The 18,535-nt window shown below is 48.8% G+C and overlaps 1 protein-coding gene across 1 annotated transcript in view; it reads left to right on the top strand.

Annotated features, from left to right (window-relative positions):
• PDHX (pyruvate dehydrogenase complex component X) overlaps positions 1 to 18,535 on the top strand; it is a 93,455-nt gene that overhangs the window by 14,611 nt on the left and 60,309 nt on the right. Inside the window, exon 3 of the mRNA XM_075567568.1 lies at positions 13,296 to 13,396. Coding sequence (XP_075423683.1) covers positions 13,296 to 13,396 — 101 coding nt within the window. The remainder of the gene's footprint in view (positions 1 to 13,295; positions 13,397 to 18,535) is intronic.

Here is an 18,535-nt window from a genome sequence, read left to right as displayed (position 1 = left end):
GGGAGAGGGGGATAGGTGATTTTGTTTGGGGGGGAGAGGGGGATAGGTGATTTTGTTTGGGGGGGAGAGGGGGATAGGTGATTTTGTTTGGGGGGGAGGGGGGGATAGGTGATTTGGTTTGGGGGGGAGAGGGGGATAGGTGATTTGTATCCTGATGGTATTCACCATTTGGGTTAAAGCACTGAGCGCTTTTCCTCCAGCTCTACCTCATCTCTGAACAGACTGAGGAACACCCTTATAGCTCTATATGGCTTATATTCTACTCAGGGGGGCTTTGCCATAAAGTACCTTATGGAACAGTAAGACACCTTGTGGTTTATTCAAGTAAATATTCTGCACGGTATCATGTTAGCACCGCTTATTCGGCCACTTTTCAGTGTTGACTATTTACCAAAATCCGTGTTTTTTTTCCAGTGCTTTCTTTTTTGAATAGACATAACCGTAATGGGAATAGAATGGTGTTTACCGTCGCCCTTTTTTGCTTTTCACACTCGCTGTGTGGTGGTTTTGTGTCTCGTCTGTAGCTCGACAACTACTGGAAGTGACTCTTATTCGGAAATGGTGCTTTATCTGGTTTTATTTTTGCGTCCCTCCCATGACGACTTCTACACCTGAGATAATTCCTCCTCGACCCAGCTGGGGTAGGACAAGGTCTCTGACAGGGCATACAAGGAGGTGTGTCTCTTCCCGAGGTCTGTTTATCGTGTCCTACCTTAGCCAGGGGGTAGTTATCTAAGGGGGTGCTGGGTATCTATTTGGGCAATGGTGCGTTAGCCGGGAGAAAAGCATGGAGCGCACTCACTCCTGGTGCTGGGCCAAAGACATGCTTTTAAGCCGCCCTTCAGTACCTCTGTCAGCCTGGCACTCCCTAGCGACCTCATTCCAAGCGCTACAAGTCCCTCGTCCCCTGTCCCCCCGTCCCCCTTCTCTGCATCTCGCCTCCACTTGGCTTCCGGACCATTCTGGAGCATTTTGGTGTAAATGGGAGGTGCTGCAGGCGTGCGCTTCACGTTGACAGGTGACGGACTTTCGGTCATGCAGAGCTCTGTGTCTGTCTGTCTGTCTGTCTGCAGTATTCTGGGGGTGGGGGAAATGTCATTTTATCTGTAGCTCTGCTTGTCACGTCCACTAAAAATACCTCTCCAGAACCCAGGGTGGTTCCTCATCTTCAGGATTCCCCTTCTAACAAGCCCAGAAAGGTCACATGGAAATCCTGGCGTGGCACAGCCCGTGATTTAAAGCTTGCAGCCGCTCGCGCTGCAGAGCCGTGCTCTGAATGTGTACAGAAGGCTGCCGCAGTGGCGCGCCTTCTCAGACGGGTCCAAGTTAGAAGCTCCCGCTCATCCTCAGAAAAGGTCCGGATCGGAGACATCGCCGGGTGATTCACAGACTTTACAGAATGTTTTTCTGAGGAAGGTGTAACCCTTTCCTGGGGGGGAAGGTGGTCGGGTTGTTGATGAAATATCTTCTTTTAACATTGACAAGATTTGCAAAGTTCATTAAAAATCTGCGATCCGCCCTTTATATCGGAGAGCCTCTTCCAGAACGGGGAATGCCAGCGGAGCGCAAACTTTGGCTGCTGCGCCCCCCTGCCTTGCCTCGTCTTTTGCTCGCGCCCTCCCCCCTTACCTTGACGCCGCATGACATGACCCCACAGCAACGACGCGTTGCCATGGAGGCGTGTTCTGACGCCGCCAGAGTCCAGGTAAATTGATGTTGCAGAGGAATCACTCGACCCCCCACCGATATTTAATTTAAATGCCTTGGGGAAGAGCGCGGGGCCTCTGCAAAAGCCGTGCCCCCCACTTTAAGCACCCCTGTGCTAGACAATGCCTTCATGGGTTCACTGAAGGTTTGGGACACTCTCCTGTTCATCAATCCGTTAAGGACATTATTTCCCCTGAATAGAGATTCCCAGACAGTAGATGTGGGTCGGATCGCCCTGTGGCTTCTCCAAACATACTGGACACAATGGTGAAAGGTGCGACGCTCCAGACACACACGCTCTTCAGACACCTCTCTGCTCTCCACTCCGTGCTGTTTCCTCCTCTCCTTGGCCCAACCCTCAGGCTCCTGACACTGCCTCCTGATTGGCTGCATTACCCAGCAGCAGCCGCCAATCAGAATGGAGGAAGCTTCCCAGCCTCTAGCAACAGCCCTGCTCTCTCCCTGCTCGGGGAAATCCCGCAGCCCCCCAAGCCGGTCAGGTCACTATGTCCAGAGAGGTAATACCGGTATACACATACATGCCCAGTATTACCTCTAATGTTTTACTGGACAGAGTGTCCAAATACAGGACCGTCCGGTTTAATACTGGACACCTGGCCGCCCTGGATATGGGGTCACTAACACATTTTCTTTCTTTCTTTGTTTATAACTTTATTTTATTGACGATTTACATGTTAAATACAACAGTGGTACAATATTACAAACAAGTGGATGGGAGAGGGAGAGGGAAGGGTGGTGTCATCATTTCCTTGTACATTTCTCTACTTATATTAGCATAGTCTCTTTACAATTTGTCACGTCCACCAAATCATTTATTTTGTCTTTAGGGGAACAGGGCCCAAAGTCAAACTAAGTCGAGTGGTTGCACCCTGGGGACTTATCTCCTAATCCATGGTTCCCAGGTCCAGTGAGATCTTTAAGTAGCATGTCTCAGGAAAGCTGTTAGTCTCTCCGTGCGCATAACTTCATTCATTCTCTGCTCTGCTGTTCTTACGGGCGGGGCCTGGTGATGTTTCCATGCTACTGCTAATGCACATCGTGCCGCTGACTAACACATTTTCAAGAATGCCCCCTTTCTGTCCTGAGTATATTGTGGTTTGAGAAAATGCCCCAGCTATTTATCATATCGCCAGAAAGTCTGCTATGCCCTTAGAGGACGGGTCAGCGTTAAAAGACAAATGGAGGGAGCACTACGCAAGCAATATGCCACTGTTGATTCTTCTCTTAGACCCCCCCAGCAGCGGTAACAGGAGTGTCCAGAACTGTAAGAATCTGGCTACAAACTTGAAGCAGAGTCTCGATTTCGGGAGTTTACAGACCACGTTTACTGAGACACTTTACTAATCCTAAGAATGCTCTCCATATTGTATGTCTACAGCCATCGTTCGTCTTCTAGCCCAGGCATCTGCTCAATCTGTCTCCATCACAAAGTGCTTTATAGCTGCGTTCATGTGTCACGCCCTCCGGCAAGAGTAGAGTGGGTGTCCCTTCCGTACTCTGATTCCTCTTGGTGACCACAAGAGGCAGCCATTGCTGCTGTAGTGTGGTGTGGTGTCTTTTCCATGAACAGTTCCTCACTCTCACCCCAGCCAAGTGATATTTAAATCCAGGGAGGGGGGATCAGCTGCCGCCTGTGGGTTACCCTCGTCTTATATATATGTATGTGTTTATTTACATGTCTTTGTAATTTACATGTAGTAATGTATCTGTGTAGGTTCATACATTAGTGTTTGTGTGTGCATGGGCACATGAGTATATATGTATGTTGGTATGTGTATCATGTATGTATATGTATCCATAAGGTCCTGTATGTATATGTTTGCATGTGCCCCAATGCATGCAATATGATGTATGTGTATGCATAAGCACCTATAGTATGTATGTACTGTAATAGAAGAGGAGGTGGAGTATGTGTATATGTTAAACCAGATCTAAAACCTATGTAGCCCCCTGTAAACAGCTCAGGCTATACCTATCTTCCTTCTACTGTGGTAAGTCCTGTTAAGATCAGGCGCCAGTAATCATTATGGGTTTTCCCCCTTCATAGCCCTAACCTGAGTGGTAGACGCAGGCCTGGACTCTGCTGCAGGCGTGAGCAAGAGGGGAGGTTCTACTGACACCATGAGGGGAAGGGCTAGCTCTATATTTAGCAGCCCACTCCGGGGAGTGGTTGTTCTTGTTCTTTACTGTGGTGCCGTGTTCCTCTCTTTTGATGGTTCTTCGTAAGAGAGAGTAGCTTAGGAAGAGTTCGAGTGAGCAGGGATATCGAGAGTCTAGAGCTGCTGAGTATTAGGCCGTGAGCCACGAATCCTGCGGAACGGTCCGAGGAGTATCAGGAGGCTACGGGCTCCCCGGCGCAGCGTGCCGGACGAGAGAGAGAGGAACTGAAACGATCAGCGTCTATAAGTAGAGCTGATAGAATTATAGACTGGTGTGATGGGGGGAGAATTCAAGACCCACCTCGAGGCTAACCTCGGGGGTGGGCCACGGGGTATTGAAGCCCTAGCTCAGACCATCCTGTCGGAAGAGTGACTTGGAGGGAAGGAGAGGAGGAAGCCTTTGGGCGGAGGTGTGCGGGTTGTACCTCGTCCTGGCGATTGTATTGCGGCTGCTGGAAGCCTTATCGTTGGGATATCGTTGCTCTGTCAAATAGAGAGACTGTTCTGTACCCGTAAAGGCTGTGTGTGATTTGGAGAGTATAACCCTGGGACCTGAGGGGTTCTTCTATACCGGTCCTGTCCCATTACCCTGGGAGTATAGAAGATGGAGGCGCTGCACCACTGAGAGATCATGGAGGCTATGACCCCAGAAGCCCGGTCCTGGCTCCCCCACAACACCGCGGGAAGCTCAGCCCCTCCTGTTCCTAACAGGTACGCACCACACCGCATGTAATCAGCCCCCATGTACCCTAGACACCACCGTAGAGTCTGGGGGGGGGGGGGGGGGAAGCAGGGTTACACCTATTTATAAGGGAAGATATTTATGAAAGGAATTATGAAAATGTAGAGACCTCGTGGATATAAATTAGCAGTGGAGGTAAAAGTATAAAGAAAATGTTTGTACGGATATGCTATAAACCACCAAATATCTGCGAGATTGAGGAAGCTAAAATACTTTTGCAAATGGAGAAGGCATCAAAACTGGGTCATGTTTGCATAATGGGGGATTTTAATTATCCAGACATAGACTGGGGCAATGAGATTAGCGTTACAACAAAAGGAAACAGGTTTTTGGGGGTGCTTAAAGAAAATTATATGACCCAAATTATTGCGGAAGCAACCAGGAGAGGGGCAGTATACTGGATTTGGTCATATCAAACAATGTAGAAGTAATAACAAATATTCAAGTCCTGGAACATTTGGGTAGCAGTGATCATAACATGGTCTCATTTGAAATATATTATCAAAAAACAGATTACTTGGGTTCAGCAAAGACCTTAAACTTTAGAACGGCAGATTTTAATAAACTGAGGTCTAATCTAGTAGTAATACAATGGGATGATGTTTTTGCAGGGAAAAATGTAGAAGATAAATGGGCAGTCTTTAAAACATTGTGAGAAAAGCACACTTATCAGTGTATACCCTTGGGTAATAAGTATAAAATAAATAAGTCAAAATCAATGTGGCTAAATAAACAGGTAGGGGAGGAAATGGACAAGAAGAGGAAGGCGTTTAGATTCTTTAAGTCAGAAGGGACGAAGGCATCGTATCAGAATTATACGGAGTGTAAGAAAAATGGCAAAAGGGCACTCAAATTAGCAAAAATGGATAATGAAAAAAGGATTGCAATAGAAAGTAAGAAAAACCCTAAAAAGTTCTTTAAGTACCTTAATAACACAATAATGAGAAAAGAAAATATAGGACCCTTTTAGTGTGAGATGAGCAGGCAGATTATTGGAGATAAGGAAAAAGCAGAGGTATTAAACAAATTCTTTGCCTCTGTGTTTACCAGGGAAGAATCAAGTTCAATAGTAGCGCCACAGGAGGAAGCCACAACCTCCATATTAATGACCAATTGGTTAACTGAGGAAGAAGTTCATAAGCGACTTGAAAAAATTAAAGTAAATAAGGCACCTGGCCCCGATGGCATACATCCAAGAGTTCTCAAGGAGTTAAGCTCAGTAATAGCAAAACCATTATATTTAATATTCAAGGACTCTATTTCCACAGGCTCAGTACCACAAGATTGGCGTAAAGCAGATGTGGTGCCTATATCTAAAAAGGGAGCTAGATCACAACCGGGGAATTACAGACCTGTAAGCCTGATTTCAATAGTGGGGAAACTACTTGAAGGTTTAATACGGGATAATATTCAGGAATACCTAATGGAAAACACAATTGTTAAAAATAGTCCGCATGGATTTATGAAGGATAGGTCATGCCACACTAACCTTATTAGTTTCTTTGAGGAGGTAAGTAGGAATTTAGACCAAGGTAATGCAGTTGATATTGTCTACTTAGATTTTGCAAAGGCTTTTGATACAGTTCCACACGAGGTTTGTGTACAAAATAAAGCAAATTGGACTCAGTAATAATGTATGCACCTGGATTGAATACTGGTTAAAGGATAGACAACAGAGGGTTGTCATAAATGGAACTTTTTCAGGTTGGGCTAAAGTCGTGAGTAGAGTACCTCAGGGATCAGTACTGGGACCCCTGCTTTTTAATTTGTTTATTAATAACACACAGAAAAAAAGGAGAGGGCGCACTAAGTAAAGGCAATATAAATTTATATCATAAAATATTCCACAAATGTAGATAACAGTTACAATAATCAAACAATATAAAACACAACTTTAACTTGCAATCTAGCTAAAAGGCTGCTGAGGTATAACCGGGAGATCCGGAGATTGCAACCAGGAGTGGATGAAAAACTTGTCCGGACCAATGCTCCGTTGGTGGTGTTCTCCAGCCTTCACCGGTACACCTCTCAGCTTGTGGACGCTCCGCAGCAGCCCCCCGTGACCAAGTTGTGAGTGGAGTAGCTCAAGGATCGGTACTGGGACCCCTGCTTTTTAACTTGTTTATTAATGACCTTGAGGTTGGCATCGAGAGCAAAGTCTCCATCTTTACTTATGACAAGAAATTGTGTAAGGTAGTTGAATCAGAGCAGGGTGTAATTTCTCTTCAGAAGGACTTGAAGAGACTGGAAACTTGGGCAGATAAATGGCAGATGAGGTTTAATACAGATAAATGTAAGGTTATGCATTTGGGAAGCAAGAATAAACAGGCAACATATAAATTAAACAGGGATAAATTGGGGGAATACACTACTTGATGGAGAAGGATTTAGGATTTAGGAGTGCTTGTAGACAGCAGGCTTAGCAATAGTGCCCAATGTCATGCAGTAACTGCAAAGGCAAACAAGATCTTATCTTGCATCAAACGGGCAATGAATGGAAGGGAAGGAAACATAGGTATGCCCCTTTACAAAGCATTAGTAAGACCACACCTTGAATATGGAGTACAATTTTGGGCACCAATCCTAAGAAAATAAATTTTGGAACTAGAGAGAGTGCAGAGAAGCGCCACCAAATTAATAAAGGGGGTGGACAATCTAACTTATAAGGAGAGGCTAGCTAAATTAGATTTATTTACATTAGAAAAGAGGCGTCTAAGAGGGAATAAGATAACTATATACAAATATATTTGGGGACAATACAAGGAGCTTTCAAAAGAACTATTCATCCCACGGGCAGTACTAAGGACTCGGGGGCATACCTTAAGGTTGGAGGAAAGGAGATTTCACCAGCAACAAAAGAAAGGGTTCTTTACAGTAAGGGCAGTTACAATGTGGGATTCATTACCCATGGAGACTGTGATGGCAGATACAATAGATTGTTCAACAAAAAAATGGTTGAATATTGAATTCATTACCTATGGAGACTGTGATCGCAGAAACAATAAATATGTTCTAGAAAAGGTTGGACATCTTTTTAGAATGGAAAGGTATACAGGGATAAATCAAATAAGTATACATGGGAAGGATGTTGATCCAGGAAGTAATCCGATTGCCAATTATTTGCAATGATATTTGTATATTTCACTGAGGTTTTTTGTTTGCCTTCCTCTGGATCAATATACTGTAAGTACGGATATAGGATAAAGTATCTGTCGTCTAAATTTAGCATAGGTTGAACTTGATGGACGCCTGTCTTTTTTCCACCTTATCTACTATGTAACACTATGTAACTGTGTAACTATATTTATTTGCACCAATGTATGGAAAGTATATATTAACATTGCATTGCAAACGAGGAATGTGTATGATCTATTTATATGCATAAATGTCAATGTAGGTGAATGCATTTGGCCCCTATGTATTGTATATATCTGTGTATATCTTAGCGATAGGTTCTGTGTGTATGTTTGAATGCATGCGCATATGTATGGTCAATCAGGGGACCAGTATTGATCTTCAGAAAAATAGCAAGAGCATCAGCCCAGCAATTTGTGAGTCCAGATAGGTCTCCTCTCTTCTACAATCAAGGTTTCCCCCGTGGCAAGGTTCCTCACACGTTCCTTCCAGAAATTCTATTAGCCTTTTGGGGACGAAATCCAAAAGGTTGAAGAACTAGAAATATATCTATCTATATATATCTATATATCTCCCAGGGCCAGCTCCAAAAGGTGGTTCAAAAAGGAAACTCTATCGAGAGGAAGGTCTCTGGATTTACCCAAATGTTGACCTTAAGCATCCTTGGATGCAAGCCCATCGGCAGCACATTTTCAGGCGTTGGCAAGTCGGTGGCTATGAAATACAAGAGAACAATCAATGCCTACCAACATTCTGGGACTCCTAGCAATGTGGAGGGACATTCAAACTTTCAGCAAATAGATTACAGGTCTTCCCTCAGATTTTTCACCAAGTCACGCAGAGATGGGGAAACCCAACAATAAACCTAATTGCAATGAATTACAAGCACAAGTTCCCTATTTTGTACATGAGGTGCAGACCCTCATGCGTTTTGTTATGGCGCCATGAACATACCATTGGTCTTTCCCCTTGTTTATATATTCCCTTAGATTGCTCTGATCCAATATGTTCTAAAAATGATAAAGGCAGAGCAGGTACAGGTCATAATAGACCCTTTCTGGCCAAGAAGGTCATCGTTCTAACAAGAACATCGGGTCAGGATCCATGGAAGCTTCCTGTCCAACAAGACCTTCTCTCGCAGTGAATAGTTTTCCATCACAATCCAACTTTTCTCCATTTAAAGACCCTGAGGTTGAGAAGCAGATATTGGGAGAGAGAAGCATTTTAGATCCAGTAAACCTCTTACTACTAGCAAGGAAAGCAAGCTCCAATAGGGCTTATAGCGTTTGGCATTGGTGCAGCAATCATAACATCCCATGTACGAGCGGCGAAATCTTTCATATCCTCTTTTCTTCATGATGGTTTTCTTAAAAGGCTGAAGCCCGCGTCTTGAGAGTTCGGCATTGGGAGCAACCAATTGCCTCAAACGATCTATCATTAATTTCCTCAAGGCGGTATCCAAAATGAATCCTAGAATCATCTTGTTTTTACCCATGTGGGGATCTCACTATAGTCTTATCAGAATTGGCGAATGCTCCAGATTTGTAACCATTGGAGAATCTTCCACTCGACCGTTTTCCTTGTTGCAATAACTTCAGCTTGGAATAGGGGAATTGCAGGCCTTAGCCTGCAAACCATATCTCCAAATGCATCAGGATAAGATCAGGCTTGGAACGGTTCCTCTTTTGACCTAAGGTAGTCTCAGACGTCCATCTAAGTCCGGAGATTGTGGTTCCCTTCTGTCTTAATTTCTCTAACGCAAGGGAGGTGCATTTCCCCAATTTAGGCACGTTCTATAGTGCCGCTGACGTCAGTCAGCCTTTCTATACAAGGGCCGCGCACACACGGCAGGGAGAGAGGAGCCGACAGACAGCGGCGAAGATGAGGAAAATTATCTTTTCGCTCCGCTGCCTGCGTGTGTGCGTGTGCGTGTGTGTGTGTGTCAAGGATTGCAAAACAAAAAAATTTATGAAACTTTTTTTTTTCTTAAAAAAATCTTATTTAGGACTTACTTTCACTCGCACAACCAATGCACACACATATACTCACACATACACACACATACACACACACATACATTACCTGCAGCTCCCGGCACTATATACAGGAAAAGCATGCGGCACGTGATGCGAACGCGCGGCCGCATGCCTTATATAACAGCCCTTAGACGTAGTCCAAGCCAAGAGATTTAGCGAGTAGGAACAGTCCATCAGCAGTAGTGGTCGTTTGTTCCTCTTATATGAAGCTCCACACACACAAACAGCTACCACAGCTTTTATTCCCACGTGGATCAGATCGAAAACCAGTGTTTCTGAAGCTCATGATAAAGTGGGCAAGATTCCTCTCTCTTGCATCAGATGCCATTCTACGAGAACCACTGCAACATTCTGGGCAGAGCAGGCTCGAGCAACCCCGGAGAAGGCACCAACTACTACATGTTTTATCCTCTGGAGACGCTACGTTTGGCAGGAAGGTACTTCAAGTAGTCGTACCTTTCTCACAAGATAATTACCCCTCCCATTTATAGAGGGTTACTGCTTTGGGACACCCCATGTGCACTAGCTGTCATGGAGGGACGCAGAAGAAAATAGGTAATTTACCTACCGATAGTACGGGGTCTTCTAGTCCGTCCATGACCACGTCCTTTCTCCTCCCTCCCTTAATGATTTATTGTAGCTTTGGGAAAGACGCTTTGTCCTCGAGGGAGAGAGACCTCCTTTTTAGACCCTGTCATGTTGTCCTACCCTAGCTGGTTGGAGGAGGAGTTCTCAAGTGTAATAGCTGTCATGAAGGGCTTTTTTTATCAGTTTTAACTGGCAGCTGAAGATGTTTAGTGTTTTTCTGGTATTTCTGTTAAAACCTAGCAGCAGAATCCCTAACTTATATTTAATACAGCAAATACAGTGATACAGTGATACAGTGATACAGCAAATACAGTGATACAGCAAATACAGTGATACAGCAAATACAGTGATACAGCAAATACAGTGATACAGCAAATACTGTGATACAGCAAATACAGTGATACAGCAAATACAGTGATACAGCAAATACATTGATACAGCAAATACAGTGATACAGCAAATACAGTGATACAGCAAATACAGTGATACAGCAAATACTTGAGTTGTAGTGCAGGGAGGCTAAATATTTCCTGAATGTTAAATATGGCAGGGTGCAATTGCTGAGCCTTTCTAAGAGGTTGTCGTCGTACCCACTACCCCACCTGATTTATTCTCTCCCCCCATCCTTAACATGTATGGGAAGCCAGGGTCCCCACAGCTGAAATACGCTCACACACACCTCTCTGCTCTCTGTTCCATGCTGTTTCCTCCTTCTCCTTGGCTCCAACTCCAGACACCTTCTTCTGATTAGCTGATGCTGGGTAATGCAGCCAATCAGGATGGAGGAAGTTGCCCAGCCCCCTAGATACAGCCCTGCTCAGGGAAATCCCATGCCCCCCCCCCCCCCCAAGCCAGTCGGGTCCCTGTGTCTATAGAGGTAATACCGGACACATACATGTCCAGTGTTACCTCTAATTTTTCACTGGACAGTGTCCAAATACAGGACCCGTCAGGTTCAATATCGGACACCTGGCAACCCTACCCATTGCGCCCCCATTTGCTGCGTAACTCCATTCCATGCCCTGTCCCTCCCCCCATGGCATGCCCGCCCTGGCACATGCTGGGTGGGGGGCCCCTGGCAGCCCTGCAGCTGGAAACCACGATGCCCTCTGATGCGACGTCGTATTGGCCCATGTGCCACTGGAGATTTAAATAGGACGTACTTTTCCTGGTATCTCAGGAACCAGAGCTGAAAGGGAATGGGATGGGACCCCCCCCCCCCCCCCCACTTCTATTAAACAAAAATAAACAGGGGAGAGGGGCACAGGGGGCACAGCCCCCGCCTCTTTAATCCCTGAGACATGACACGCTCACACACTGACTGACTCAATTGTCACTTGTTGTAGTGAGAGGAATGTGTTTTCTCTGCCCTGTCCGTGCGCTGCAGATGTGTTATTAAGAGGGGCCAGCGGGGCTCTCATTAAGTGTGGCCCCTTCAGTCATGCAATGGGCTTCCCGGCACCTGCAGGTGTGTGACGTTACCAGCAGAGGGCACTCTAACATCATTCAGTCAGCTATTTTTTTTTTCTAATCGCTCTGAATTTTCAGTATAAACCAGCTATTAAACCACAGATTTGTGAACATTTATTATTTTTTAAATAGTGTGAAAATTATTTCTCCATAAGAGTTCTTATATCGTGCAAACCAATGACGTGCTGGCAGGAGGAAGTAGCGAGGATTTCATACTTTGCACACAGGATGAGGCCTCTGCAGTCCTGCAGCATCAGCCGAGTACAGCGGGCGTTTAAAGGGACATTTCTATATAGAATAGACAGATTGCTTGCGTGTACACTGCGAGGGTCTCTGGCAGGGGCGGGTTAATAGTATTTGATTAATAGTCCCTGCCGTGTGCGTCTCCCCCCTGTGCTGTGCGTTCTGGGCTCACGCGCGCACGTTAAATGCACATTTGGGCGTGCGCCGATCCTAATTCCAGTGTTAGTGAGAATGAATCTGCGAACTGCTTCTTCTCTGCCATGTAAATGCTGCCATTCCTGGGCATCCCCTGCGATGCCCTCTCATAGTACTGTGCAGTGATTACCTGCCACGGAGACACGTGTGTATCAGGGCTTTGTTCTACTGCAGGGGCGGCCAACGCCAGGCCCCAAGGGCCACCAACAGGTCAGGTTTTCAGGATATCCCTGCTTCAGCACAGGTGGCTCAGTCAGACTGAGCCACTGCGTGAGCCACATGTGCTGAAGCAGGAACTGATTGAGCCACCTGTGCTGAAGCACGGATATCCTGAAAACCTGACCTTGTTGGTGGCCCTTGAGGAACGGCATTGGCCACCCCTGTTATACTGCATTCAATAAAAGTAGCTTACTGTGCAGGAATGGGCCCACGCGGACTCTACTTTCATTGGCAATCAGATAACTAAGGTTATTTTGCGAGTCTTGGTATCCGCGCACAGAGGGAAGACGAAACCGCTGCTACACTACAATGTTTTGCCTTTTCCTGAGGGCTGATGTGTTGAAACTCAATGTAAGTTTATGTTGAACCATTTTTTTATGTGGTTGCGATTATCGATGTGACGTGGTTATTCTCTATCACATTCATTTTATTCCTGTCCCCGTTGGCGGAATGAGCTTGCTATTTTTAACACTTTCTGCATTTCCTAGCGATTTCTATACTTGCGTTTCTCATACTGTGACACTCCTTGTATAACAGCGGCTGTATTTGACACACCGTTCCCAGGATTTCTTTCCAAGTAGAAAGTGCGAGTGGAAGGCATTAGAAGGATAGAGTGCTGTTCCTGTTAAACCGCACTTGATTTCCTTGTGTTTCTAGCAGCACATTTTGGGGAGAGTTCTTTACTGTCTACATCTGCAGGCGTCTGATCATCTGTTTCCTCTCGCTGCTGCTTTCCCCCCAGGCAGCTGCCATTTTTATATCTCCCACCCTGTTTTGCAGGTGAGATGGTGAATGTGGGAGATGCACTGTGTGACATCGAAACAGACAAAGCCGTGGTTACCATGGAGTCAAACGACGATGGAATATTGGCCAAAATTCTGGTAAGAATCGGATCTCCAGCAAAGTATCATGTGCCCCGAGGCAGCAATATTACTGCATCATCCAAGCAACAATATTACTGCATCATCCACGCAGCAATATTACTGCATCATCCAAGCAACAATATTACTGCATCATCCACACAGCAATATTACTGCATCATCCAAGCAGCAATATTACTGCATCATCCAAGCAGCAATATTACTGCATCACAAGCAACAATATTACTGCATCATCCACGCAGCAATATTACTGCATCATCCAAGCAGCAATATTACTGCATCATCCACGCAGCAATATTACTGCATCATCCAAGCAGCAATATTACTGCATCATCCAAGCAGCAATATTACTGCATCATCCAAGCAGCAATATTACTGCATCATCCAAGCAGCAATATTACTGCATCATCCACGCAGCAATATTACTGCATCATCCACGCAGCAATATTACTGCATCATCCAAGCAGCAATATTACTGCATCATCCAAGCAGCAATATTACTGCATCATTCACGCAGCAATATTACTTCATCATCCAAGCAGCAATATTACTGCATCATCCACGCAGCAATATTACTGCATCATCCACGCAGCAATATTACTGCATCATCCAAGCAGCAATATTACTGCATCATCCAAGCAGCAATATTACTGCATCATCCAAGCAACAATATTACTGCATCATCCAAGCAACAATATTACTGCATCATCCACACAGCAATATTACTGCATCATCCAAGCAGCAATATTACTGCATCATCCAAGCAACACTCCTATTGCTACACTCCCGCATTTCACGTTTGCAAACGTCACTGCTGTCTGTCTTGAATGTGCAAACAGCCTCTCCAGCTCCTGCGTGCTTAGGCATTGACCAGACCCCGATATCCTGGTGTTCCCTGGTTTTGTTCCCTGTGTGTGTTGTGCATTGATACTCTGCCGCTACGTTGCTCCTGTAAATTGAAAGGCATCACAATAGCCTGCAGTGCTGTGCTGGGGAGCGCCCCTGACAGTCACCGCAAAGCTTTTGTTGTACAGCCCATTGGATCCAGCTAATCGTCAGCCTGACACAGCTGGGGGCCCCTTTAAATAGGACATGGCTGGCAAAGCATTCTAAAATAACACTTCAATTGTGTGTGTGTACACGTGTACACACGATGGCTGTGAGCTGCATCACACATTTTGCACAAAGTGCAGGGTTTACTTGGCTTGTCATTTCTGTGTGGTACACAAGATATGCGCCCTGTTTCTTCTCATTAAAGACGGTCTATCTGTACATGCTAAAAATGTCCCTGATCAGTATTCAGGTCAGGCAGCCATCATGTACACCCCAGGTATCCAGATAGCTGCTCCTTCCTCGCTGCTCGCCGGTGAAAACAGGCTCAGTGTAAGAAGGGTACTGATATCTGGAGCGTTGACAGCAATTAAATGTTCCTTGTGGAAGAAGGGAGGGAGAGCAGGTATATACATAGTAATACCAATCATTTTCTCTACAGCGCTCTTTCATCTTCACAGGCTCATTCTTCTTCCCAAGGAAATACATTGATACCCATGCGGTGAACTGCTTGTGCAAATCTGATGATAATTTCCTTTGATTCGTGATCTGTGTGTGTGTGTGTGTGTGTGTGTTGTTGTGTGTGTGTGCGTTTCTCTCATTGTGTGCGTGTTTAGCAAATTCCGTTTCTGTGTGCTGAGGGTACCAGTAGTAATACGAGGATCTTGTGCACATTAGCAGGGTGTCCTAAATCTGTAAGCCTGTGCATTATTCTGCATGGGCCCAGGGTGGATCATAAAGAATTGGGCTTTGCCTTTGCTCACCTGGACAAAGTGTCTCAGAGCATACAATTCCTCTTCTGGGGGGTTCATCCTCTCTACGTAGGACTCTGCATTTCTTTCTGAAGCCATTTACAATTTTCCATCAGAGTTTTTATGTAATATCCCTGAGCATTCTGGGCTGTCGGCTGGAAATGTACCTATGAAAAGTGTCTGATCAGGGAAGGCAGTTTTGTGCTCTTCTATTCATTCAGCGAGCTATTAATATAGAAACCCCCATTTGAGTGAAGGGAATCGCAGGTTTTATTTGTGGCCCCAGCTTGCTCAGAAATAAGGTTTTAGTGTCTAGAAGCCCACATGTGGAAGGCCAAGTATCCGCCATGTCCTTTATCCGGGAGTGTCGTGCTTTTCATTCACACCCTAGCTCCCGCGGGAATGGAAAGTGCTGAGCTGGGCGTGCTGCTTTCTGACACATGATGAAATATTTAGCGCACAGGCTAACATTATGGATTTTGAGATGTGCATCTCTAACACGTTACTTAGCGAGTAACGCGAGATGAAACTGGAGTACAATGAAAAGAGCAGAGCGGCAAAAAGCATGGAGCGGGGGGGGATTCCTCCTAAATCTTAACCCATTCCAGTCTGGAGAGACCAGTGGTGTATTGGCCATTTGGCTCACAGTAACCATCTTGCACATTTCCTGCAAGCACTGCTTATTCTTAAATAACAAATCCTAACATCTGTTTCTGTGTATAACAGTCTGATTTATTGATCTATTTCTTGTTCGTTAAAGCAACAGTTTTTGTAGGAGTATTTAAAAAAAAAATATATTGTTCTTAGACTCTCTATCTTTGTGGATCAGTGAAGATGAAACCCCCTTACAGAGATACTTACAGGTTTCCCTTATAAGTGGGGTTTCAGTGTTCCTTAGCACAGCAAACGGAACTGCAAGGAGTTAATGGAGTTCTGCCCCGTGCTGGCTCCCGTCTCTCTGCCCCGTGCCGGCTCCCGTCTCTCTGCCCCGTGCTGGTTCCCGTCTCTGCCCCGTGCCGGCTCCCGTCTCTCTGCCCCGTGCTGGCTCCCGTCTCTGCCCCGTGCCGGCTCCCGTCTCTCTGCCCCGTGCTGGCTCCCGTGTCTCTGCCCCGTGCTGGCTCCCGTCTCTCTGCCCCGTGCTGGCTCCCGTCTCTCTGCCCCGTGCTGGCTCCCGTCTCTGCCCCGTGCTGGCTCCCGTCTCTGCCCCGTGCTGGCTCCCGTCTCTCTGCCCCGTGCCGGCTCCCCTCTCTCTGCCCCGTGCTGGCTCCCGTCTCTCTGCCCCGTGCTGGCTCCCGTCTCTGCCCCGTGCCGGCTCCCGTCTCTCTGCCCCGTGCCGGCTCCCGTCTCTCTGCCCCGTGCTGGTTCCCGTCTCTGCCCCGTGCCGTCTCCCGTCTCTCTGCCCCGTGCTGGCTCCCGTCTCTCTGCCCCGTGCCGGCTCCCGTCTCTCTGCCCCGTGCCGTCTCCCGTCTCTCTGCCCCGTGCCGTCTCCCGTCTCTCTGCCCCGTGCTGGCTCCCGTCTCTCTGCCCCGTGCCGTCTCCCGTCTCTCTGCCCCGTGCCGGCTCCCGTCTCTGCCCCGTGCTGGTTCCCGTCTCTCTGCCCCGTGCTGGCTCCTGTCTCTCTGCCCCGTGCTGGTTCCCATCTCTCTGCCCCGTGCTGGTTCCCGTCTCTGCCCCGTGCTGGCTCCCCTCTCTCTGCCCCGTGCCGGCTCCCGTCTCTCTGCCCCGTGCTGGCTCCCCTCTCTCTGCCCCGTGCTGGCTCCCGTCTCTCTGCCCCGTGCTGGCTCCCGTCTCTGCCCCGTGCCGTCTCCCGTCTCTCTGCCCCGTGCTGGCTCCCGTCTCTGCCCCGTGCTGGCTCCCCTCTCTCTGCCCCGTGCCGGCTCCCGTCTCTCTGCCCCGTGCTGGCTCCCGTCTCTGCCCCGTGCTGGCTCCCCTCTCTCTGCCCCGTGCTGGCTCCCGTCTCTCTGCCCCGTGCTGGCTCCCGTCTCTGCCCCGTGCCGGCTCCCGTCTCTCTGCCCCGTGCTGGCTCCCGTCTCTGCCCCGTGCTGGCTCCCGTCTCTCTGCCCCGTGCTGGCTCCCGTCTCTCTGCCCCGTGCTGGCTCCCGCCTCTGCCCCGTGCCGGCTCCCGTCTCTCTGCCCCGTGCTGGCTCCCGTCTCTGCCCCGTGCTGGCTCCCCTCTCTCTGCCCCGTGCTGGCTCCCGTCTCTCTGCCCCGTGCTGGCTCCCGTCTCTGCCCCGTGCCGGCTCCCGTCTCTCTGCCCCGTGCTGGCTCCCGTCTCTCTGCCCCGTGCTGGCTCCCGTCTCTCTGCCCCGTGCCGGCTCCCGTCTCTGCCCCGTGCTGGCTCCCGTCTCTCTGCCCCGTGCTGGCTCCCGTCTCTCTGCCCCGTGCTGGCTCCCGTCTCTGCCCCGTGCTGGCTCCCGTCTCTCTGCCCCGTGCCGGCTCCCGTCTCTCTGCCCCGTGCCGGCTCCCGTCTCTCTGCCCCGTGCCGGCTCCCGTCTCTCTGCCCCGTGCTGGCTCCCGTCTCTCTGCCCCGTGCTGGCTCCCGTCTCTGCCCCGTGCTGGCTCCCGTCTCTCTGCCCCGTGCTGGCTCCCGTCTCTGCCCCGTGCTGGCTCCCGTCTCTGCCCCGTGCTGGCTCCCGTCTCTGCCCCGTGCCGGCTCCCGTCTGCCCCGTGCTGGCTCCCGTCTCTCTGCCCCGTGCTGGCTCCCGTCTCTCTGCCCCGTGCCGGCTCCCGTCTCTCTGCCCCGTGCCGGCTCCCGTCTCTGCCCCGTGCCGTCTCCCGTCTCTCTGCCCCGTGCTGGCTCCCGTCTCTGCCCCGTGCTGGCTCCCGTCTCTCTGCCCCGTGCTGGCTCCCGTCTCTGCCCCGTGCTGGCTCCCGTCTCTGCCCCGTGCTGGCTCCCGTCTCTGCCCCGTGCTGGCTCCCGTCTCTCTGCCCCGTGCTGGCTCCCGTCTCTGCCCCGTGCCGTCTCCCGTCTCTCTGCCCCGTGCTGGCTCCCGTCTCTGCCCCGTGCTGGCTCCCGTCTCTCTGCCCCGTGCTGGCTCCTGTCTCTGCCCCGTGCTGGTTCCCGTCTCTGCCCCGTGCTGGTTCCCGTCTCTGCCCCGTGCTGGCTCCCGTCTCTGCCCCGTGCTGGCTCCCGTCTCTCTGCCCCGTGCTGGCTCCCGTCTCTCTGCCCCGTGCTGGCTCCCGTCTCTCTGCCCCGTGCTGGTTCCCGTCTCTCTGCCCCGTGCTGGCTCCCGTCTCTCTGCCCCGTGCTGGTTCCCGTCTCTCTGCCCCGTGCTGGCTCCCGTCTCTCTGCCCCGTGCCGGCTCCCGTCTCTCTGCCCCGTGCTGGCTCCCGTCTC

Source organism: Ascaphus truei, chromosome 12 (genome assembly GCF_040206685.1).
Source record: "Ascaphus truei isolate aAscTru1 chromosome 12, aAscTru1.hap1, whole genome shotgun sequence".
NCBI lineage: Eukaryota > Metazoa > Chordata > Amphibia > Anura > Ascaphidae > Ascaphus > Ascaphus truei.
The sequence above is the reverse complement of the archived record's forward strand: the minus strand, read 5'-3'. Positions and strand labels throughout refer to the sequence as shown.